Source organism: Bufo bufo, chromosome 1 (genome assembly GCF_905171765.1).
Source record: "Bufo bufo chromosome 1, aBufBuf1.1, whole genome shotgun sequence".
Taxonomy (NCBI): Eukaryota; Metazoa; Chordata; class Amphibia; order Anura; family Bufonidae; genus Bufo; species Bufo bufo.
The window spans coordinates 631,566,028-631,591,770 of NC_053389.1; the positions used below are offsets into that span (position 1 = coordinate 631,566,028).

At 43.5% G+C, this 25,743-nt stretch overlaps 1 protein-coding gene across 3 annotated transcripts in view; it reads left to right on the forward strand.

The window, feature by feature from the left end:
- Positions 1–25,311, forward strand: part of BNIP2 (BCL2 interacting protein 2) — a 50,352-nt gene extending 25,041 nt beyond the window's left edge. The window contains exons 4-11 of one of the 3 annotated variants that reach the window (XM_040413831.1): positions 1,206–1,391; positions 7,346–7,522; positions 16,213–16,315; positions 18,477–18,608; positions 19,375–19,461; positions 19,570–19,672; positions 20,506–20,537; positions 24,795–25,311. In XM_040413831.1, coding sequence (XP_040269765.1) covers positions 1,206–1,391; positions 7,346–7,522; positions 16,213–16,315; positions 18,477–18,608; positions 19,375–19,461; positions 19,570–19,672; positions 20,506–20,537; positions 24,795–24,846 — 872 coding nt within the window. In that variant the 3' untranslated portion in view covers positions 24,847–25,311. Of the gene's footprint in view, positions 1–1,205; positions 1,392–7,345; positions 7,523–16,212; positions 16,316–18,476; positions 18,609–19,374; positions 19,462–19,569; positions 19,673–20,501; positions 20,538–24,794 lie in introns of all 3 variants that reach the window. The other 2 variants (XM_040413830.1, XM_040413832.1) reach the window with 2 other exon arrangements.
- Positions 25,312–25,743: the final 432 nt, after the last annotated feature.

Consider the following 25,743-nt stretch of genomic DNA (forward strand, 5'->3'; position numbering starts at 1 on the left):
GAGCTGAGGACATGGGTTGCTACATGGCCGCTAGCACATCCGCAATACCCAGTCCCCATAGCCCTGTGTGCTTTTATTGTGTAAAAAAAACGATTTGATACATATGGAAATTACCCTGAGATGTGTCCTGTACGTGAGATGAGTCAGGGACAGGACTTATCTCAGGTTAATTTGCATGTGTATCAAATAGTTTTTGTTTTTTACACAATAAAAGCACACAGAGCTATGGGGACTGGGTATTGCGGATGTGCTAGCGGCCATCTAGCAGCCCATGTCCTCAGCTCTATACACAAAATCCCAGTGACAGGTTCCCTTTAAAATGGACATTGGTTTCGCAGGGTCGTCTCGTTCCTTCTCCATCAGAGCACAGAAAATCTAAGAAAATATAAGCAGTCTTTCTGTATTTTTCTGTTATTTCTTATTATATGTGTTCTTGTATTAACCACAAGATTGTCATATGTGTGAGATGAAGAAAGGAACTTTTAAGGGGTTTCTCCGAGATTTACATATTAATGGCCTATCCTCAGGATAGATCATCCGTATGAGATCGGCTGGGGTCCGACTGCTGCAACCCCCGCTGATCAGCAGAATGAAGGGGCCACGGCGTTCCGTAAGCGCTTAGACCTTTTCCTAGGCCATGTGACATCACGGTCATTGACCTTTCTAGTGAATGGGTCTGAGCTGCAACGCCAAGCACAGCTCCTATATAATGCATGGCAAGCTGTGAGGAGACCGCACCGCTCACTGGAACGCTGTGGCCAATCTCATGTTGATTATCAATATGTAAATCCTGGAGGACCCCGTAAAGGGGCATATGAGATCAATAAAGCATGGCTGCTTTTATTCCTGAAACAGCGCTGCCATTGTCCATGGACTGTGTCTGGTATTGCAGCTCAGTCTTAATAAAGTAAATGGGACTGCACTGTAATGTAAATGCGATGACTACTACATCATATATTGTAAGAAAGCAATATATATGTGCTAAAGTGATGTTTCCCAAGCATCTTCTCTACAGCGATGGCGTGACCTCTGCATGCTACGGGTAACAGACTTCATGGTTCTTCATGCTCTTCCATTCCACCCTCACGGCACTGCACCGCCACGTTGTGATGCACACGTTCCCGAATATCACATGGGGGGATGAGGCTATTCCTAATGTCAAACGCCTCTCTATATATCACTTTGCCTTATCTTCTCTCTATTAGTACCTAGTCCAGTTGAAATAAATGGCAGTAAAAAAGCCAAGAAGAAACTCGTGGCTCCCAACCTTAGCTTAACACTGGATCGCAGTGACGGCTCCATCTTATCTGAAGACTTGGATGAGAGCGGAGACTTGGATTTAGATGATCTAGATACAACCTCCGAGAACAGCAATGAGTTTGAATGGGAAGGTAATGGTTTCATGATTTTCTATTGTGTGTTTAATACCGTTCATGTGCAATTATTTTAGAGTTAGTAATGACTGTGCTGATAATATCGGAGATAAGCCATGCCTGCCTCTGATATTCAGCGTATAATGACTTTGAGATGCCAGAGGCGCTTAACTCATGAGCCGCATGGCTTAGGGAGACCTTGAATACACAGAGCTGGATTAGTGATAATCCCCTAAAGGCAGCTTGCCTATGGAGAAGTCGTTTTCCCCCTCCCAAATACAACAGTTATGACGTATAATTCCTAGTAAAACTCATGTAAAACCAAATGTCTTGGTTCCTTCTTCATTTGTGTCTACATCAAACCACAAGGAATAGTTTTGAGTCTTTTTCCTTCTCTCGGCTGTTTACTTGCAGATGTCCTTTTCTTCTTCTTCCATGGTTGCTGAGTAGGTGGGCTCTTCTGGTTGGGATGTAACTGGAATGTGCTGCTGACAGACAATGAATCTGTACGGGGATGAATGATCGCAGGGGTGATTCATACATTTCTTTAGTGTTTGCACTGCTAAAAGCGAGGCAACATTCAGTGTAATTCTGTCCCTCTACACAGTTTTGAGACTGTAATGTATGGCTGTGTGTTTGTTCTCACAGACATTGGTCCATAGAGCATATCATATAAAGCGCGCAAGTTGGGCTCTGTTCACATCACGTCTTGTCTATATTGTTGACGTGTTGTTTTTTGTTTTGTTTTTTTCTATGAAAAATGTACATTTAAAAACTGGATACAATAGGACGCTTAGCTTGTTGCATCCTGTTGCTATTGACTTCAGTTGTTAAAAGAAAAAAAAATTGTTAAATCTTAAAAAGTATGGTATGTTAAACTGTGATGTGAACAGCGCCTTCACAGTGCTGAAATATGAAGAATATAAAGAATTTGTAGAACTCTTCAAAAGAATTCAGCTTAAAGAGGTTGTCCAAGTTAATACAATACATCCCCAGCAGTGGAAAAATACAGTCTTGCCTACCAGCCTGCAGTGATGTTCAGTGCACACCACTTCACTGCTGCAGCCACATGCTGTGGACTGCTCAGGCTAGTGATTGGCTGCATGGTGACCTGGTGTGCCTGGAGGATAACGTTAGCACTGCAGGATTGGCGCGGAAAGCTTCAGGGTAGTAGAGTGACAACTATATATCACTGAGGTGCCAGGGTAAGGCTATACCATGCTAACAATGTATGTTTTCACAGATGGCATGGAGTTAGGGTACTTTCACACTAGCGTTTTTGTTTTCCGGTATTGAGTTCCTTTACAGAAGCTTAATACCGGGGAAAAAACTGATCAGTTTTATCCTAATGCATTCTGAATGGAGAGCATTCCGTTCAGGATGCATCAGTTCAGGCCCTCTTACGTTTTTTGGACGGAGAAAATACCGCAGCATGCTGCCGTTTTCTCTCCGGCCAAAAATACTGATCACTTGCCGGAATGCCGGATCCGGCATTAATTTACATTGAAGTGCATGCTCAGACCGAAAAAAATGAGAAAAAAATAAATGCCGGATCCGTTTTTCCGGATGACACCGGTAAGACTGATCCGGTATTTCAATGCATTTGTCAGACGGATCCAGATCCGTCTGACTAATGCCACCAGTTTGTGTCCGGATTGCCAGAATCCTGCCGCAAGTGTGAAAGTATCCTTAAAGGGGTTATCCAATTTAAAGAAACCCCCCCATGTGCCGGGCCCCTCACCGGTAATATACTTACCCCACTCCCGATACCACACCTGGTCCCCGCACCGCCACTGCTGCTTCTCCCTGCACACGGATGAAAACATCAATTTTCGGGGGATGGGGGAAGCAGCCAATGGCAGGCGGGGATGGGGGACGAGCCTCCCTGGCTCCCAAAAGCATTCTTTGCAGCGGGTAGTAATATGTCTGAAATCTCAGCTACATACAGTAACACGCGTGATAACGTACAAGGTAGTAGTTCCAGACTAGACCTACATAGCAGGTATTGTTTCCACCGGACAGAGCAGCCCTGTAGGCTCCATACCACTCACAAGCCTGACTATAGATGATGATTAATAATAATGCTGGGCTTCCATTTAGCACTGTTTACATGCTCAGGTTTTTTCATGCCGTTTTTGAAGCCTAAATCAGGAATGGATTCAAAAAGAGGAGAAGACTCGGGAAGATTTATCAAGCTACGCCAGAAAATCTCAAATTTTGGAGCAATCCCCAGTTTGCATCAAAATTTGCCGTTTTCTAACACCCTCAGCATTTTTCCAAAAAACGGGACATACACAGCCCAACTCGTTTAAAGAGGACCTTTCACCAGAAGAAAGCCTCTAAACTGACTATACAGAAGTGTAGAGCGGCGCCCAGGGATCCCGCTGCACTTACTGTTATCCCCGGGCGCCGCTCCGTTCTCCGGTTATAGCCTCCGGTATGTTTGTAGTTAGGCTATGAGCTGAGCGCTGCGATTGGCCAGCACTACAGCATAGGAGAAGACCGTGGCAGGATCAAGTGGGTGGAGCCTAACTACAATCATACCGGAGGCTATAACCGGAGAACGGAGCGGCGCCCGGGGATAACAGTAAGTGCAGCGGGATCCCTGGGCGCCGCTCTACACTTCTGTATAGTCAGTTTAGAGGCTTTTTTCTGGTGAAAGGTCCTCTTTAACTACTCGTGGTGCACAGCGCTGGTCATTTCTTCATATGTATTCTCCGCTTAAAAAACCTGAATGTGGAAACCCAGCCTTTCTCTTCATCCCGAGTCCATGGGACATAATATGCAGCGGACTGCTTGTGTGATTTATATTTTTTTACAGGACTCATGTTGTTCTGAGCTGTTTAATGCTTTCATGGCTCCGCACCGCCATTCCAGGTCTGTTTGCCAGTGAGGCCATTAACCAGCCAAAAGTGTGTGCCCTTCATTTAAAGACACTGTAAAGGGTTCCTATTTCTTTTTTATTTTCTATGCTGCTGTTTCCATTGCCGTGGAGGATAGTCTCCTTTAACAGCTAAGCCTTGGAAACAGGCAACTAACAGTAGGTCATTTCCTCCTTGCTTTGTGGTAAGGCCGCAGGCTTCTTGGTATCCTGAAAATCAGCCACATAATCAACCAAAATATTGTCTAGCCTTTAATGGGATGCTTTGTCAGTGTATAGATTTAGCTGTGATCTGGCGCATGCTCACGTGGTAATCCATATCTGATTGTATGCTTGCCTGCTACACAGCACCATTAGTATCTCTTGTGCAGCTTTAGCCATTGACAGCCCTTTTCTGTGCAGCTAATCGCTCTCTCTGATGGGACACTTCCAAGACGTCCGCCAATGCCATGTCTGGAGGATTCATATACTTGAATTTTGGAAGACAACATTATGCACTCCAGAATTCTAGCTCCAAAGAGCTGCAAAATAGGGTTTTTGTGACTTTTTGGGCTTACGTGCACATTTTTCATTTTTACTTCACTCACTCCAGATTTGAACAAACGGTGGGAAAAGGTGGGATCTGACTGCAATAAAGAATAAATCATTACTTGCCTAGCAGATACCATGCCAACACTTCGGTTCTCAGTTTACCAGGCTGTAGCAGTGATGTCATGTTGACATCATGTGACCGCTACAGCCAATCGCTGTCCTCAGCAGTGCACCACTAAGGCCAGTGATTGGCTGCAGTTGTCACCACAGCAGCCGACTAAACATAGCGTGGCCAGGAGAACCGAAGCGGCATCTGCTATGTAAGTGATCCATTATTTATTGCATCCCCAGTGTTGTCCGGTTTCTTCCTGAAATTGGACAAAAGTTTAAGCCACATTTTACAACTGCTAATTTTAAAAAGTCTCAAAAATTGTCAAAGCCTTACTCCTGTAAAGTGGAGTAACATCTCAAGTGTTAAACCTAAAGGTGCTGCAGAGTTATCAATCATCATTGTGACAACATAGGCTCCTGCAAAACTAACTTTAACAATTGCCCTTGTGATAAATTTCCCTCCGTGAGTATGGGATGTTAAGGCAGAAAGATGGTACGAGAATATCATTGGATCGAGCACTGCCTATGTGTAACATACTAAAAGTCTGGGCAGATATAGGATTACAGAACATATGCATAGCAAATGGGTTCAATATCTGGTATTGAGTTTTTTTTTTTTATATTTGGTTTCTGCACCCCAAATGGCTCTTTGGTCATGTGACCACCTTATTTCCTCTCTATATTGGGTGTAGTCTCTGTTTGCATGGATACTAAATGCCATCTTTCCACCCAATGCAAACCTGAGAGCAGCTGGTGACCTCCTCCATAGACATTATCTGCGGTGCAGTGTTACCTTCCAAAATCAATGCATGGTCCTTCACTAATGGTGTGCTTTATGTGTATTATAAATTGTTGATAATTTCCCACCTCAATGCAAGTCACCCCCATCCACGTTCTTAGGCTACTTTCACATCTGCGTTTTTAATTCAGGTTTTGGGATCCGGCAAAGGATTTCAAAACCCAAATTAAAAGGATCCGTTCCATTTAAGACATCCTGATGGCTCTGTTTCAGGCTTCTTTCACACTTGTGTTTACATTTTCCGGTATTGAGATCTGGCAGAGAAAAACGCTTCCGTATTGTCCGCATTTATTGTCAATGGGGACAGAACTGAACTGAACAAAACGAAATGCTCCAAAATGCAATCCCTTCCGTTTCATTTGGTTGTGGTTTTCTTTCCGTTGCGGGATGCAGAGCAAAACAGATCCGGCATGACCCACAATGCAAGTCAATGGGGACGGATCCGTTTTCTCGGATACAATAGAAAACTGATCCGTCCCCCATAGACTTTCAATCGTGTTCAGTAAGGCTACTTTCACACTAGCGTTTTTTGCTGGATCTGGCAGGGCTCAGCAAAAACGCTTCCATTACTGATGATACAACCATCTGCATCCGTTATGAACGGATCCGGTTGTATTATCTTTAACATAACCAAGATGGATCCGTCATGAACTCCATTGAAAGTCAATGGGGGACGGATCCATTTTCTATTATGTCAGATTGTGTCAGAGAAAACGGATCCGTCTTGCTCCTCATCCCAGGGCGGAAAGCAAACCGCAGCATGCTGCGGTTTGCCCTCCAGTATGAGAACAGAACGGAATACATTCTGGAACATTCCGTTCTGTTCAGTTACATTTTGTTCCCATTTACAATGATTGGGGACAAAGCGAAAGCGTTTTTTCTGGTATTGAGACCCTATGACGGATCTCAATACCTGAAAATATTAACGCTAGTGTGAAAGTAGCCTAACAGAAGTGTTTTTGCTGACCCCTGCCTTGTGAAAGTAGCCTCAGCCGGATCCGGTTGTATTAAATCAAAACTGAAGAAACCTGATCAGGCATGAAAATCATTGTAAGACAATGGGCACCAGATCAAAAAAAAGGGATCAGGCACCATTGACCAAGGCTAGTTTCACACTGGCGGCAAGGAACTCCGGCAGGCTGTTCCGGCGGGTGAACAGCCTGTCGGATCCATGCTGCTGCTAGTGCACGCGTGCCCCCGGATTACCGCTCCGGCCCATTCTGGCGGCAGCACAGCAAACATGCCGAGAGGCGGCCAGAATAAAACTACGACATGTTTGTTGCCGCTAGTGTGAAAGTACCCTTACATTGATTTTCATGCCTGATCAGGTTTGTTTAGTTTTGCAAACCTGAGACAAAAAACGCTGCTTGCAGCGGTTTTGTATCCGGCCCCGAAACGCAATTGAACTGATGCATCCTGATCAGTTTTGTCCCCATTGACAATGAATGGGGACAAAAGTGAACCTTTTATTTTAGGTTTTGAGATCTTCTGCCGGATATCAAAACCTGAATTAAAAATGCAGATGTGAAAGTATCCTAACTGCAGAGAGCCTTGTTCCCAGAGCTCCAACCAAAGGAAAGTGGTTAAAGATCTCAGGATGTGGCATTCTTGTTGAAACATGCACCTTCATTTAGATCTCCATTTTGACAGACGACCTTCCAAAACCAAAATCCACTGAAGTGCTCCCCAAAGGGTCAATCCCAGAGTACACTGCTGCTGAGGAGAAGGAGGAGAGCAGACGCTGGCGTATGTTCAGGATTGGAGAGCAGGATCATAGAGTGGACATGTCTGCCATAGAACCCTACAAGAAAGTGATCAGCCATGGAGGTAATCTGGGCAATGCTGTGACTGTGTTCCCCTGGCACTGGTCATATTTCCTTATGCTATCACTGCTGTGAGGAGAACGGGACCAGTACATATTTGTAGATATCGGTCACATAAAGAGATGAGGAGGCGTCCGCACAAATAACCTTCTTTATGTACCGGTACAACAACCAAAAGCGTTGTTCTGGAAGAGCACATAGCTGGAGGCTAGAAGAAAGGGGACATGCTGCTCTTCTGAGAGCCATACCCCTTTGACTCCTAGCTTGAACATCTCCTTATCTCTGGACTGTGCCGTTCATTTAATAGTAGGAATCATCTGGAAGGCGATGCAACCTTTTCTCTGCACTGTAAGCTTTGTAGTGACCTGATGTACAGATCGATCCTAGTCACTAGGCTCTAGCTCTGAGAGATCAGTCTGCAAATAGCTCTGGGTTATTTATATTTCCTGCAGGTCTTACATTCCAGAGGAGGTCGAGAGTAATGCTGAGCTAAAGCAATCTTAACCACTTCCCATCTGGGCCCTTTGCCCCCTTCCTGACCAGGCCAAATTTTGCAAAACGGACATATCTCACTTTATGTGGTAATAACTTTGGAACGCCTTTATTTATCCAAGTCATTCAGAGATTGTTTTCTCGTGACACATTGTACTTCATGATAGTCATAAATTTGAGTCCAAATATTTCACCTTTATTTATGAAAAAATCCCAAATTTACCCAAAAATTTAAAAAAAATCGCAATTTTCTAAATTTCAATTTCTCTGCTTTTAAAACAGAAAGTGATACCTCATAAAATATTTATTATTTAACATTCCCCATATGTCTACTTTATGTTGGCATCATTTTGGAAATGTCATTTTATTTTTTTAGGACGTTAGAAGGCTTAGAAGTTTAGAAGCAATTCTTCAAATTTTTAAGAAAATTGCCAAAACCCACTTTATAAGGACCAGTTCAGGTCTGAAGTCACTTTGTGGGGCCTACATAGTGGATACCCCCATAAATGACCCCATTGTAGAAACTACACCCCTCAAGGTATTCAAAACCGATTTTACAAACTTTGTTAACCCTTTAGGCGTTCCACAAGAATTAAAGGAAAATGGAGATCAAATTTTTAAATTTCACTTTTTTGGCAGATTTTCCATTTTAATCAATTTTTTTCTCTAACACATCGATGGTTAACAGCCAAACAAAACTCAATATTTATTACCCAGATTCTGCGGTTTACAGAAACACCCCACATGTGGTCGTAAACTGCTGTATGGGCACACGGCAGGGCGCAGAAGGAAAGGAACTCCACATGGTTTTTAGATGCCATGTCCCATTTGAAGCCCCCTGATGCACCCTTACAGTAGAAACTCCCAAGAAGTGACCCCATTTTGGAAACTAGGGGATAAGGTGCCAGTTTTATTAGTACTATTTTTGGGTACATATGATTTTTTGATCATTCAATATAACACTTTATGGGGCAAGGTGACCAAAAAATTGGTTGTTTTAGCACAGTTTCTATTTATTTATTTTTACAGCGTTCACCTGAGGGGTTCAGTCAAGTGAAATTTTTATACAGCAGATTGTTACGGACGTGGCGATACCTAATATGTATACTTTTTCTCATTTATTAAAGTTTTACACAATAATAGCATTTTTGAAACCAAAAAATTATGTTTTAATGTGTCCATGTTCTGAGAGCTATAGTTTTTTTATTTTTTGAGAGATTTTCTTATGTAGGGGCTCATTTTTTGCGGGATGAGGTGACGGTTTTATTGGTACCATTTTGTGGGACATACGCGTTTTTGATCACTTGGTGTTGCACCTTTTGTGATGCAAGGTGACAAAAATTGCTTGTTTTGACACCGTTTTTTTTTTTTTTTTTTTTACGGTGTTCACCCGAGGGGTTAGGTCATGTGATATTTTTATAGAGCTGGTTTTTACGGACGCGGCAATACTAAATATGTCTATTTTACTTTATTTTTTCTATTTTAATTTTTTTTTTTTTATTCCTAACTTGGGAACTTTTTTTTTTTTACATGTGAAACTTTATTTTATTTTATTTTTTCAACCCTTTATTTTTTTTATTTTTTTTTACACTTTTCGTCCCCCATAAGGTCATACAAGACCTCTGGGGGACATTTGCTTCACTTTTTCTTTTTTTTTTCACAGTTGATTTCTCCTGTAACTGGGGCTGACATAGTAGCCCCAGTTACAGGACAAATACACCCCTATAGAGGCTGTACAGCAGCAATCCTGCGCTGTACAGCCTCACAGCAGGGCTGATCGAGGTCTCTGAGAGACCTCACACAGCTCCTGCACTCTCCGGTCCCGGCGGTCACATGACCGCCGGGCCGGAACAGGAAGCGCACAGCGCTTCCTGCTCTGCAGACACAGCGCTCGGTGAGCGCTGTGTCTGCAGCGATCGTGAAGGCAGGGACACCTGGGCACTGTCCCTGCCTTGTCTTAGGGTTGCCCTGCTGTCACTGACAGCGGGCAACCCGATCAGCAGCTGCACGATTAGCGTGCAGCTTCTATTTCTGACAGGACGTTTTAAAACGTGCTGTCAGAAATAGACGTCCACCCATAGGACGTTTATATCCTATGGGCGGACGTGAGGCGGTTAAGGCATTGAAGACAATAGCCTGATATAGGATCCACTCCCTCCTTTTAAGATGGAACGGTCAAACAACACTCACTGCGGCCAGTCAGTTCCCTAAGTAATTCTTCACTACTACTAAAGTGTTTGATACACTAAAAGGGTTGGACATGTCCTAAAATAGCTTAGAAAAAAAGTTATACTCGCCCCATTCTCTGTGGTGCCAGTCCAGTTCTTCTGCTGCCATTTGTTTTCAAACAGCAGCGATGACATATATTTATATTGATGACCTACAGTGGATATAAAAAGTCTACACACCCCTGTTAAAATGTCAGGTTTCTGTGATGTAAAAAAAAAAACTGAGACAAAGATAAATCATTTCAGAACTTTTTCCACCTTTTAATGTGACCTAGAAACTGTACAACTCAATTGAAAAACAAACTGAAATCTTTTAGGTTGAGGGAAGAAAAAATATAAAAATAAAATAATATGGTTGCATAAGTGTGCACACCCTTAAACTAATACTTTGATGAAGCAGCTTTTGATTTTATTACAGCACTCAGTCTTTTTGGGTATGAGTCTATCAGCATGGCACATTTTGACTTGGCAAGATTTGCCCACTCTTCTTTGCAAAAACACTCCAAATCTGTCAGATTGCGAGGGCATCTCCTGGGCACAGCCCTCTTCAGATCATCCCACAGATTTTCAATCGGATTCAGGTCTGGGCTCTGACTGGGCCATTCCAAAACGTTAATCTTCTTCTGGTGTAGCCATTCCTTTGTTGATTTGGATGTATGCTTTGGGTCGTTGTCATGCTGAAAGATGAAGTTCCTCTTCATGTTCAGCTTTCTAGCAGAAGCCTGAAGGTTTTGTGCCAATATTGACTGGTATTTGGAACTGTTCATAATTCCCTCTAGCTTATCTAAGGCCCCAGTTCCAGCTGAAGAAAAACAGCCCCAAGGCATGATGCTGACACCACCATGCTTCACTGTGGGTATGGTGTTCTTTTGGTGATGTGCAGTGTTGTTTTTGCCCCAAACATATCTTTTGGAATTATGGCCAAAAAGTTCAACCTTGCTTTCATCAGACCATAACACCTTTTCCCACATGCTTTTGGGAGACTTCAGATGTGTTTTTGCAAAATGGATGTTTTTCTTCGTAAGAAAAGGTTTTTCGTCTTTCCACTCTACCCCATAGCCCAGACATATGAAGAATACGGGAGATTGTTGTCACATGTACCACACAGCCAGTACTTGCCAGATATTCCTGCAGCTCCTTTTAATGTTGCTGTAGGCCTCTTGGTAGCCTCTCAGACCAGTTTTCTTCTCGTCTTTTCATCAATTTTGGAGGGACGTCCAGTTCTTGGTAATGTCACTGTTGTGCCATATTTTCTCCACTTGATGATGACTGTCTTCACTGTGTTCCATGGTATATCTAATGCCTTGGAAATTCTTTTGTACCCTTCTCCTGACTGATACCTATTAACAATGAGATCCCTCTGATGCTTTGGAAGCTCTCTGTGGACCATGGCTTTTGCTGTGGGATGCGACTAAGAAAATTTCAGGAAAGACCAACTAGAGCAGCTGAACTTTATTTGGGGTTAATCAGAGGCACTTTAAATGATGGCCGGTGTATGCTGACTCCTATTTAACATGATTTTGAATGTGATTTCTTAATTCTGAACACAGCTACATCCCCAGTTATAAGAGGGGGTGCATACTTATGCAACCACATTATTTTCGTTTTTGTTTTCTTCCCTCCACCTAAAAGATTTCAGTTTGTTTTTCAATTGAGTTGTACAGTTTATAGGTCACATTAAAGGTGGAAAAAGTTCTGAAATGATTTATCTTTGTCTCTTTTTTTTTACAGCACAAAAACCTGACATTTTAACAGGGGTATGCACACTTTTTTTATTCACTGTATGTTCTGGATTCTCCACAACCAAGACCCCCGCCGATCAGTTGTTAGAAGAGGCTGGCGCTCCATGAAAGCTGCAGCCTCTTCTTAGGCCATGTGAGGTCACCGCATATGACTTAGTTGCACCTCAACCCAATTCAAATCAATGGGGCTGAACTGCAATACCAAGCACAGCCGCTATACAGTGTATGGCGTCGTGCTTGTAAAGCTGTCAAAACAACTGATCCCCAGGGGTGCACCCCCCCAACTGGTTACCACCCCTCTGTACCCTTACTGCAGACGCTAGCAATTCATTCATAGCTTCTAGAAGAAATAATAAGGAATGGCACAACATATAAGACTAGATGCTCCAGAATTGTTATTACATGGGGAATGCATGCAGCTATTAAAACAGGAATGTCAGGAGTGGTGAAAGGTCCTCTTTAACCACCTCAGCCCCCAGTGCTTAAACACCCTGAAAGACCAGGCCACTTTTTACACTTCTGACCTACACTACTTTCACCGTTTATTGCTCGGTCATGCAACTTACCACCCAAATGAATTTTACCTCCTTTTCTTCTCACTAATAGAGCTTTCATTTGGTGGTATTTCATTGCTGCTGACATTTTTACTTTTTTTGTTATTAATCGAAATTTAACGATTTTTTTGCAAAAAAATGACATTTTTCACTTTCAGTTGTAAAATTTTGCAAAAAAAACGACATCCATATATAAATTTAGCTCTAAATTTATTGTTCTACATGTCTTTGATAAAAAAAAAATGTTTGGGTAAAAAAAAAATGGTTTGGGTAAAAGTTATAGCGTTTACAAACTATGGTACAAAAATGTGAATTTCCGCTTTTTGAAGCAGCTCTGACTTTCTGAGCACCTGTCATGTTTCCTGAGGTTCTACAATGGCCAGACAGTACAAACACCCCACAAATGACCCCATTTCGGAAAGTACACACCCTAAGGTATTCGCTGATGGGCATAGTGAGTTCATAGAACTTTTTATTTTTTGTCACAAGTTAGCGGAAAATGATGATTTTATAACTTATGACAAAAAATAAAAACTTCCATGAACTCACTATGCCCATCAGCGAATACCTTGGGGTCTCTTCTTTCCAAAATGGGGTCACTTGTGGGGTAGTTATACTGCCCTGGCATTCTAGGGGCCCAAATGTGTGGTAAGGAGTTTGAAATCAAATTCTGTAAAAAAATGACGAGTGAAATCCGAAAGGTGCTCTTTGGAATGTGGGCCCCTTTGCCCACCTAGGCTGCAAAAAAGTGTCACACATCTGGTATCTCCGTATTCAGTAGAAGTTGGGGAATGTGTTTTGGGGTGTCTTTTTACATATACCCATGCTGGGTGAGATAAATATCTTGGTCAAATGCCAACTTTGTATAAAAAAATGGGAAAAGTTGTCTTTTGCCAAGATATTTCTCTCACCCAGCATGGGTATATGTAAAATGACACCCCAAAACACATTCCCCACCTTCTCCTGAGTACGGAGATACCAGATGTGTGACACTTTTTTGCAGCCTAGGTGGGCAAAGGGGCCCATATTCCAAAGAGCGCCTTTCGGATTTCACAGGTCATTTTTTACAGAATTTGATTTCAAACTCCTTACCACACATTTGGGCCCCTAGAATGCCAGGGCAGTATAACTACCCCACAAGTGACCCCATTTTGGAAAGAAGAGACCCCAAGGTATTCGCTGATGGGCATAGTGAGTTCATGGAAGTTTTTATTTTTTGTCACAAGTTAGTGGAATATGAGACTTTGTATGAAAAAAAAAATAAAATAAAAAAATCATCATTTTCCACTAACTTGTGACAAAAAATAAAAAATTCTAGGAACTCGCCATGCCCCTCACGGAATACCTTGGGGTGTCTTCTTTCCAAAATGGGGTCACTTGTGGGGTAGTTATACTGCCCTGGCATTTTCCAGGGGCCCTAATGTGTGGTAAGTAGGTAAATGACCAGTGAAATCCGAAAGGTGCTCTTTGGAATGTGGGCCCCTTTGCCCACCTAGGCTGCAAAAAAGTGTCACACATCTGGTATCGCCGTATTCAGGAGAAGTTGGGGAATGTGTTTTGGGGTGTCATTTTACATATACCCATGCTGGGTGAGAGAAATATCTTGGCAAAAGACAACTTTTTCCATTTTTTTTATACAAAGTTGGCATTTGACCAAGATATTTATCTCACCCAGCATGGGTATATGTAAAATGACACCCCAAAACACATTGCCCAACTTCTCCTGAGTACGGCGATACCAGATGTGTGACACTTTTTTGCAGCCTAGATGCGCAAAGGGGCCCAAATTCCTTTTAGGAGGGCATTTTTAGACATTTGGATACCAGACTTCTTCTCACGCTTTGGGGCCCCTAGAATGCCAGGGCAGTATAAATACCCCACATGTGACCCCATTTTGGAAAGAAGACACCCCAAGGTATTCAATGAGGGGCATGGCGAGTTCATAGAAATTTTTTTTTTTTGGCACAAGTTAGCGGAAATTGATATTTTTTATTTTTTTCTCACAAAGTCTCCCGTTCCGCTAACTTGGGACAAAAATTTCAATCTTTCATGGACTCAATATGCCCCTCACGGAATACCTGGGGGTGTCTTCTTTCCGAAATGGGGTCACATGTGGGGTATTTATACTGCCCTGGCATTCTAGCGGCCCTAAAGCGTGAGAAGAAGTCTGGAATATAAATGTCTAAAAAATTTTACGCATTTGGATTCCGTGAGGGGTATGGTGAGTTCATGTGAGATTTTATTTTTTGTCACAAGTTAGTGGAATATGTGACTTTGTAAGAAAAAAAAAAAAATCCCGCTAACTTGGGCCAAAAAAAAGACTGAATGCAGCCTTACAGGGGGGGGGGGATCAATGACAGGGGGGTGATCAATGACAGGGGGGTGATCAGGGAGTCTATATGGGGTGATCACCCAACTGTCATTGATCACCCCCCTGTAAGGCTGCATTCAGACGTCCGTATGATTTTTACGGATCCGATCAGTCTATCAGTGGATCCGTAAAAATCATGCGGACATCTGAATGGAGCTTTACAGGGGGGTGATCAATGACAGAGGGGTAATCAATGACAGGGGGGTGATCAGGGAGTCTATATGGGGTGATCACCACAGTCATTGATCACTCCCCTGTAAGGCTGCATTCAGACGTCCGTATGATTTTTACGGATCCGATCAGTCTATCAGTGGATCCGTAAAAATCATGCGGACATCTGAATGGAGCTTTACAGGGGGGTGATCAATGACAGAGGGGTAATCAATGACAGGGGGGTGATCAGGGAGTCTATATGGGGTGATCACCTCCGTCATTGATCACTCCCCTGTAAGGCTGCATTCAGACGTCCGTATGATTTTTACGGATCCGATCAGTCTATCAGTGGATCCGTAAAAATCATGCGGACATCTGAATGGAGCTTTACAGGGGGGTGATCAATGACAGAGGGGTAATCAATGACAGGGGGGTGATCAGGGAGTCTATATGGGGTGATCACCACAGTCATTGATCACCCCCCTGTAAGGCTCCATTCAGACGTCCGTATGATTTTTACGGATCCGATCAGTCTATCAGTGGATCCGTAAAAATCATGCGGACATCTGAATGGAGCTTTACAGGGGGGTGATCAATGACAGGGGGGTAATCAATGACAGGGGGGTGATCAGGGAGTCTATATGGGGTGATCAAGGGCTAATAAGGGGTTAATAAGTGACGGGGGGGGGGGGGTGTAGTGTAGTGGTGCTTGGTGCAACATATTACTGAGCTGCCTGTGTCCTCTGGTGGTCGATCCAAACAAAGGGGACCACCAGAGGACCAGGTAGCAGGTATATTAGACGCTGTTATCAAAACAGCGTCTAATATACCTGTTAGGGGTTAAAAAAATCACATCTCCAGCCTGCCAGCGAACGATCGCCGCTGGCAGGCTGGAGATCCACTCGCTTACCTTCCGATCCTGTGAACGCGCGCGCCTGTGTGCGCGCGTTCACAGGAAATCTCGCGTCTCGCGAGAGGACGCACCGGCGCGTCCACCCAGAACAACAGGACCGCCGCAAAGACGCAATCCTGCGTACGGCGGTCCTGAGGAGGTTAAGATGGTTTTCTCCTATTTTCAGTTTTGGACTGAATAAGGCAGTTCATTGCTTCTCTTTTGGAAACTGATTGTCCAACTTATTGTGTCCTCTTCTCAGGTTACTATGGAGATGGCCTGAATGCCATTATTGTATTTGCTGTATGTTTTATGCCAGACAGCAGCCAACCCAACTACAGATACCTAATGGACAATCTCTTCAAGTACGTATCCATGTGTGCGGGTGACAAACAGCTTATATATTATGGGGTCATGTTCTCTCTGCACAGCAGTATGGCCTTGCTTACATTGCCATTTCTGCTTGAATTGTAGGAAGAACTGTGTATTGTTGTTAACACACCATTTGGGTATATTCCTATGCTCACATGCAGAAGAATATGGCCTCTTGCACACGACCGTATGCCCTCCGAGATATACGGTCCGTGAGCGGGCCATATGTCCTGGAGCAGCATTGATCGTGCACACGGGAGCACACAGCATCATAGATTACAACGATGCTGTGCACGTCGGGCCGCCCGCGGGACAATAGTACGAGACAATAGTCCCACGGGCGACCCGATGTCCACAGCATCATTGTAATCTATGATGCTGTGTGCTCCCGTGTGCACGATCAATGCTGCTCCAGGACATATGGCCCGCTCATGGACCGTATATCTCGGAGGGCATACGGTCGTGTACAAGAGACCTAAAAATCTAGTTATCTGAATAGTGTTTATTTTTGCAGCAAGAAGATTTATTTCTTCAAGGACTGTTCAGATGGATAGAACAATCGCAGGCATTTCAGAAAAAAATAAATTAGATGTGTGACTATCGCCAAAAAGCAGTCTTTATAGTGTATGATGCTGGGCGTATTGTGATTATTGTATCATGTAAGTGCCTTAAATGAATGATCAATAAAGGAGTTGTCGGGTCTCAGAAGAAACAACACAGGGGCTCAGCCTGCAGTAAAAAAAAGTGATCATTACTTTCCTGGCAGATCCCCCCCCCCCCCCCCCCCCCCCCCCCCCCCCCCCCCCCCCCCCCCCCCCCCCCCCCCCCCCCCTCCCCGGCTGCCAGTTCTCCTGGCCTGGATCTGTTTACCTGACTCCAGCAGTGATGTCACGTTGCAGCCAATCTCTGTCTTCAGGGGTGCACCAAAGAGGGCTGGGGTGATTGGCTGCAGCAGTCACGTGTTGTTGATGTGATATCAACGCTGCAGCCTGCAGAACCAGCGTGGCCTATACCAAGTAAGTAATGATCACTTCTTTATTGTAGGGACATCCTTCTGAAACCAGACAAACCCTTTAAAGGGGTTTTCTGGGAGTACAGTATTAATGACCTATTCTCAGGTTAGGTTATCACTATCTGATCAGTACTGGTCCGACAAGCAGCACCCCTATCGATCAGCTGTTTGAAGGGGCTAAAGCACTCGTGACGTCTCGTTTATCGCTCACCTTTCCTACATGCCGCTCAGTCCCATTCAAGTGAATGGGCCTTGGCTGCAATACAAAGCACAGCTACTGTACAATGTACAGTGCGGTGCTTGGTATACTGTGTGGAGTCCAGAGCACTCTCACCGGAGCGCTACAGCCTCTTCAAACTGGTGGTGTGTGGCGGTGCTGGAAGTCAGACCCCTACTGATCAGGTATTGGTGACCTTGTCCTGAGGATAGGTGACCAATGTTGTGCTGCTGGTAAGCCCCAGGAGCTTGTAAAATACAGTGATTGTAGCATATTTTATGCCACCTACTAATGGTTACTTAGGCTACTTTCAGACTAGCGTTCTGAGAGGATCCGTTTGGTGTCTGCACAGACGGATCCTTTCCTATAAAGAAGACGTTTGGATCCAGTCAGAACGGATCCGTCTGCATTATAGTTTAGAAAAAATTCAAAGTCTGAAAGTTGTTCAGACGGATCCGTCCAGACTTTACATTGAAAGTCAATGGGGGACGGATCCGTTTGAAAATTGAGCCATATTGTGTCAACTTCAAACGGATCCGTCCCCATTGACTTACATTGTAAGTCTGGACGGATCCGTTTGCCTCCGCACGGCCAGGCGGACACCTGAACGCTGCAAGCATCATTCAGGTGTCCGCTCACTGAGCGGAGCGGAGGACAAACGGAGCCAGACTGATGTATTCTGAGCGGATCCGCGTCCACTCAGAATGCATTAGGGCTGGACGGATGCGTTCGGGGCCACTTGTGAGACCCTTCAAACGGAGCCCCGACGTTAGTGTGAAAGTAGCCTTAGGTGTGTAACTTCCTAGGGGAAAGATACTTGTGTAATACTGGAATAATAGAGATTCCAGATGAAAGGAATACGGCGCTGCTTACATCTCCTGTGGGCCCATACAGTTGTGATCATTTCTGGCTTCTGTTTTGGCAGGTACGTCATTGGCACTTTGGAAATGCTGGTTGCAGAGAACTACATGATAGTTTATTTAAATGGAGCCACCACCAGGAGAAAAATGCCAAGTCTCGGCTGGCTCCGGAAATGCTATCAACAAATTGATAGACGGTAGGACTGATTTAACAGTTGTATAGTCTGTGTTTTTGCACTGCCGTCTCTTTTACATGAAGCTTTTCCTGTTTATGAAATCTATATTTTTTGGAGAAATATTTACCTAAAGTTGTCTGTTAGGAGTCATAACGTACAAGTAGTTTTACGTGGAAGTTTATGTATTGTGAACCTGTTAATTCTCTCATGATGAATACTGTACAATGTCAGATTCACTACCGGGAATGAAAGTAGAATTGTCAGCCTTGCAGCCACATTACAGCAAGCATCACTCCATACAATGGAGAAGTCATCTGTGGAGGAAGCGGTGGCACTGCCAATGACACTACCACTGCTTCATTCACAGAGAAAGCCACTAATAAGGACTGAGAAGTCCAGTAGAGTTCTTTGGATTTCTCATATATTCCTCGCCAGTACAACTGGGAAGTAGTTTGTATGATGAGTTGGTTGTTACTGCATGTTGTCGGCCTATACAACTCTGGTAGTTACAAAGTGAGAGAAGCGATGGTGGGATTTTCCTTTGGGAATTTGTTGAGATCTGTTGTGGTCCCATTAGCCTTTGTAACATGCCTAACTGGCAGTGGCACCATTCTATGTGGCCAGGCAATGACAATGGCACACAGACAGTCAGGAACACATTTCTTTATGTAGGAACTACCTGATCTCTAGGACTTCTCCAGCCCTACTTGTAAAAGGTCTTGGTATCTTGATTTTATCTCTTGTTTGAACATAATATGATGTTTTTTTTTTTGTTTGTTTTTTGAAGGCTACGAAAAAATCTGAAGGCTCTCATTATAGTCCATCCTTCCTGGTTTATCAGAACATTGCTAGCTATTACGAAGCCCTTCATTAGGTAATAATCTATGCTCAAGTGTTTTATAAGCTGCTTGTTCTGAGTTTCTGTAATTGATTTATTTTTGTGTGTTCCTTTCTCCTTTCTCCTTTTTTTTTTCCCCCTCAGCTCAAAATTCAGTCAGAAGATTAAGTACGTCTTTAGCCTGGTAGAATTAGCAGAGCTTATTCCTATGGAGTATGTCGTTATCCCGGAGTGCATAAAAGAGTATGTGGTCATAGTTATTTTATTATATTGTACTGTCGCAATGTGAACTTTTACTAAAGAAATGTTTTATTGCAGTGTTCCCCAGCCTGTGGCTCTCCGGCTATTGCAAAATGTAACTCCAAACACAGGCATCCTCAAACTGCGGCCCTCCAGCTGTTGCAAAACTACAACTCCCAGCATGCCCGAACAGCCTACAGGTATCAGCCTACAGCAGGGCATTGTGGGAGTTGTAGTTTTACCACAGCTGGAGGGCCGCAGTTTGAGGATGCCTGTCCTAACATGTCGTGACAGCCACAAGGCTTTAGGGCATGCTGAATGTTTAGAGACACAGTTTGAGGACCATGGTCAAAAACTATCTTTAATATAGAGAGTGATACACGTGCTAGTCTTGCGGCATTGCTGCCCTCACATATAACCAGTGCCGGTATTACTACACCCACAGTATTTTCCAGAAGAGTTTAGATTGACTAGCTTCTTTTCCTATGCACTATACTGCAGTAGAGGATCACATATGTACATACCAGGGCTGGCCCTCACCCTACGCAGTCCATGCTTGCTGTATAAGACCATGTGGGTCTGCGTGACTCTGCATAGTGCCCTGCAGATGCCCTTTGACTCTGATTTATGTGCTACCTGCACTTCCTTACACCATGTGATTGACAAGAACTATAGAAATGTAGTAGGTGAAATGTCCTCATAGCATAAAACGTTGGAAATACAGAAGCACTGGCCTTAGTCTTTGGATTGTTGTGCTGATCTCTTTTAACTGTGATGCTTATCTAAATTCTTCTTCATTGTACATGTTGACTGAATTCCGACTCTCTCCTACTAAGGTATGACGACGAAAAAAGTAAAAAGAAACACAAAAGGTATCTGTACACCTTCTGTGGGTTGCACCAAGACAAGTCCATCTGCTCTGCACAAACTAACCCCCTACCTTCTTGGTTGGCTTGGATAATACAGTATAGCTTTAGCAAATACAAACAAGCACCATATACATTATATGACATTCATTTCTATACACTGGTCACTAATTGTCCCAGTGGCCATTGCCCAGTTTTTGATGGAGAGGAATCTATGTGGCTCTGTTAGCATGCCGTATATACTGCATGGTCTGTTCTTTGCTGTCCTGTTGTTGCTTGTTTGCACGCAGAATAACAATGTATATAGCGGTTTTCTTCTACACCAGTGCAATGTTTGTATTTGCGGTGCTCCAGTTACCAGGTTAACCAATACACCAAAGTGGAGAATGCTCCCGATCCCCTCTCTTCATTCTTTCCCCAGCTTTCGTGCAACCATTAGGCAGCGACGTGCACTCTCCAATCTGCATCATTTTATTTCCTGCCTGTAATTGCTTGCATGAATAGATTATATTAACAGAATATTGGCGCACCTTTTAATTGAAAAGCACAATCCGTTCAGATAATTTCCCATCTATTACACTTTTTGAGTGCTTTCAAGATAATTACTTTTTTCTTTTTATTCGTTCACCATTCTCTGTATTAATATCATAGAGTTATTGAGCAATGTTGCCTTTTATCGATATACATTAAAGGGGTTGTTGACATTTGCGGGGAGGGGTTGGCAAACCCAAGTCCTGGGCAGACCTGCGAAGTGAAGAATACTTACCTGCTTCCCGGCTCCTTCCCTCTCCGCCCTCCGCTGCTCTGCTCCAGTTCCTGAATGTAAACTTCCAGTTTGACACCGCTGCAACCAATCACTGGCTTCAGCAGTGACCTGCTCCCCTTGTGTCATGTGACCATTAAACAGCCAATCGCTGGCTGCAATGGCGTTGAACAGGAAGTTTACATCCAGGGACCCGAGCGGAGCAACCAAGGCTGGAGAACGTAGGAGCCAGAAGCCAGCAGCGGGAAGCAGGTAAGTATGCTTCCCTTGCAGGCCTGCCCCAATACATGCACAACCCCTCCCAAATCGGTTTCAGAGTAAGCTTTCACTGTGTAAGTTTGGTGCCCCGAAACATAATTCTACCTTTCTTGTGAAAAAAAAACGTTCCTCTAAGGCTTCATGCAAACACGGATGCTGGTCATGTAGAACGGAATATCCGGCCCTCAATAGACCAGTCCTATCCTTCTCTGTGATCCGACAAACAGCTGATTGGCGGGGGTCCTGGGTGTTGGACCCCCACCGATCAGATACTGATGACCTATCCTGAGGATAGGTCATCAGTAAAAAAACAAAACAAAAAATCTCGGAAAACCCCTTTAAGGTAAAAAAGGTTCCGTATACAAGACCAAAAGAAAATAACTGTGGACGGCAAGGATACATTGTTAAGAATGTTTTCCAAGCAAATGATATTGATGAACTATCTTCGGGATATATGTCATTAATGCCAGTTCCTTGGGGGTACAACACCCTGCACCAGCACCGATGAGCTGTTACCTGCTGATGCCACTGACAACGTAGCCAGAAATGGCTCTATTGAATGTATAGTGGCCACGTCGGTTTACTGCAGCTCAGCTCCCATTTACTTGAATTGTAGAGGCCGTGCCATACTACTGAAGGTCAGGTCGGTTGAATGGGAGCTGAGCTCCAGGATTCTGGCACAGCCACTACGCTTTGAATGGAGCTGTTCTTACTCCAACCCTGGTAGCTGCAGGTAAAAGCTGAATGGTAGCGGATGTGGGGTGTCAGACCCCACCGATATGATTTTGAGGATATCCTGAGCAAATGTCCTCAATGTTGTTAATTTGGAAAACTCCCTTTAATGGTGAAAAGTTGTGATTTACAAACCTTTGCTCAGGATGAGGTCCGAGGAATATCGCAGCAGGTTTCTTCTATTGAGGTTTTTCCTCCGCTTGCATGGTAGGCCTCTATCACAATGACCAAAACTGAGATTGTAATGGTGGAAAACAGCAAACTGCGGTTCTTTGTCCACAATTGTAGTCACGTGAGAGAAAGTTGTGTTAAAAACTGTAGAAGTTTACCTCAGTGGTCCAAACCCAGTTTGCTTAATGATATCTCAAAATCATTGCCTAGCCCCATGTGTGAAAACCTACTGTACTTTATCATATTACAGTATGGTTTCTTTGCTGAAAACCTTCCTACTGTATATTGAGCAGATGCAAGAATTGGTCCTCTAGGTGCCTAAGCCATGTTGCTCTATTAGGCTTTAAGCCCTCACAGAGGCAGAGTTTTTCATGTTTTCAGCATTTCAAAAGCCATAGCTTTTTTATTTTTCCATTGACAAGACACATGGGGGCTTGTTTCTGCGAGGTTGTAGTTTTAAAGTTAGGCACTATATAGCGGCACATATAATGTGTGTGACATATTTTTGTGGGGGGCAGTGTGAAAGAATTCTACCATTACTTTTCTGTATAACTTTTTATAGTTTTTTTTTGTTTTTACTGGGGTGCACAAAAGTGTGTTCATTTTATTGTACCGGTCATTATTGATGTGGTGATACTGGTTATATGTAACTTTTTTTTATTTCTTAAATTTTTATGGGAAAAAGGATTTAAGGCCCCTTTACACTGCTCGAATATCAGGCAGATTATCGCTAAAAAGCATTCGTATGCCTGTGGCCATCTGCACATGATGCGGGTGATCGCACACAATATTCGCCAGTTGATTCATGTGCGTTCTGCAACATATCCACACCACAATCTGCAATTTCTGGATGAAAATTTTGGTGCAGTTTTGCTGCAGAACTCACCCTGCATTGGAAAATTGTGAAATCTGCAGCTAAGACCCCAAACATAATTGACGTGCTGCAGATTTGGAAATCCGCAATGCAGGTCAATTTCCGCATAGAATTAATTTTCAAAATGTACATAAGATGCAATCTCATACACTTTACTGGTCTTGTACTACGCTGTGGTTTTTCTTCACGGGAATTTGCACGGAAAAATGTGCATAATCCACAGCATGTGCAGGTGGCCTAAAGGTGCCGCTCATTACCCAATGCATCGGTCTCCTTCACTGACCAGCAGGCGATTGTTGGGAAGAAACATCTACTCAACTGTTGCTGTGTAAAAGGGCATTTAGAGGGAAAAGGAGAAAGGTAGTTTATTTGGGGGAGGGGGGGGTATATAGAATTTTTTTTCAGAACACAGTAGAGGGACTTGAACAATCAATCCTCTGATTGCACATCTAATACACTGCAATACTTCAATTTCAGTGTATTATAGATGTTACTGTAAATCTGACAGGGAACCAATTAAGTCCTTCCTTTGGCAGGACTAATAAGTATCTGTAAGAGACAGGCCTGGGGGCCATTGTTGGGCCCTTCACTGCCATGTTAACTTCTTGGCACCAGTGACAGTGTTGGTGGGGATCAATGGGTAGAGAGAGGGCCTTTGATTCACATTAACTGCAGAACCTAAGGGTACTTTCACACTAGCGTTTTTCTTTTCCGGCATAGAGTTCCGTCCCAGGGGCTCTATACCGGAAAATAACTGATCAGTTTCATCCCTATGCATTCTGAATGGAGAGTAATCCGTTCAGGATGTCTTCATCAGTTCAGTCATTTTGACTGATCAGGCAAAAGATAAAACCGCAGCATGCTACAGTTTTATCTCCGGACGAAAAAACGGAAGACTTGCCTGAATGCCGGATTCGGCATTTTTTTTTCCATAGGAATGTATTAGTGCCGGATCGGTATTCAAAATACCGGAATGCTGGATCCGTCCTTCTGCGCAGACCAAAAAAAAAGGTGAAAAAAAATAAATGCCTGATCCATTTTGCCGGATGACACCGGAAAGACGGATCCGGCATTTCAATGCATTTTTCTGACTGATCAGGCATTTTTAAGACTGATCAGGATCCTGATCAGTCTTACTAATGCCATCAGTTGGCATACGTTTTGCCGGATCCGGCAGGCAGTTCCGGCAACGGAACTGCTTGCCGGATCACTCTGCCGCAAGTGTGAAAGTAGCCTAAACCAGTTAAATGGCCAAGTTCAGAGTTATTTTCGATAATGTTTGTTCGAGGTTATAATTATGGTGGGAGGGTGGTAATGGGTTAAGGGAAATTCTTCAGTTTTATTTAGCTGACTTGCTTTCCATAAAAGTATATGAGCTGAAAACACATTTACCCAAAGCTATTGACTTCCAAATGAAGTTTACATTTTCTGTATAATTTGACAGTTTTTTAATTCTATTATGTAGCGTTGATAAAGACCTCAACAAGAAGTCTGAAGACCAAACCAACGAGCAATAAGATTGTATACGAGATCCGATAAAACTGAAGAACGTCCATCAAGATGGGGGACATGTGTCCATTTCTTCTGGTTGCAGTAAAAGTTCTCCAAGTTTTCCTGCTCTGAAATGTGCCTTTTCAGATGTGACTGGGTTTTCATTGGAAGGGAATCCTACTCCTTATGTCCATATTGTTACAAATATACAGAGGCACTGGTCAAGTTGCAATAGACTGTTAACCCGTTGCTGGTGCCCTACTTTTGAATAGTTATTGTATGTGATAGTGACAGTGAAAGTGCCCACGCCACATGGTTCTATCACAGAAGAAGCCACCTTTCCTCGGTGGGAATGGCGCAAACTCTTGATCACCATGGTGTAGGAGTTGGTTTTTCAGCTACTTTGTAAGTGTTAAGACATCGCTGTTGGTAATGAGCTTGTTTGAGTTGTTTAGCTGCACTTTTGCAATAATGGTTTTTTATGTCCTATATAACTATCGTCTGATACATCTATTGGTGATATACTTGCATGTCCAGTGGATTATATTAGCGGGCAAATACTTAGCGCTTTGTCTTTCAGAAGAAAATCTGATTGACATAAGGAAATCTTTGCCTCAGAGGTCATTATGGGTGTCATGTGCAAAGAGTGTGAGTTAAAGGGATCTTCCAGTCAGTAGCATTTATCCTCTCTCCACTGGGTGTTAGATAACTGGGGTCCGACCGCAGAGACCCACACTGTGTGTTCTGCTAGCTGCAAGACCACAGCCAGTTTGAATGCAGTGGTGGAGACGTACTACTCCATTCAAAGTCCTTGGCACTGAAGAAAACAGCCGAGCGGGTCAGCGCCATAGACTTTCGATGGAGCCACAAGGTGCTTATCCAGTGCATAAGTGATAAATGCTTCTGGCTGGAGTACCCCTTTA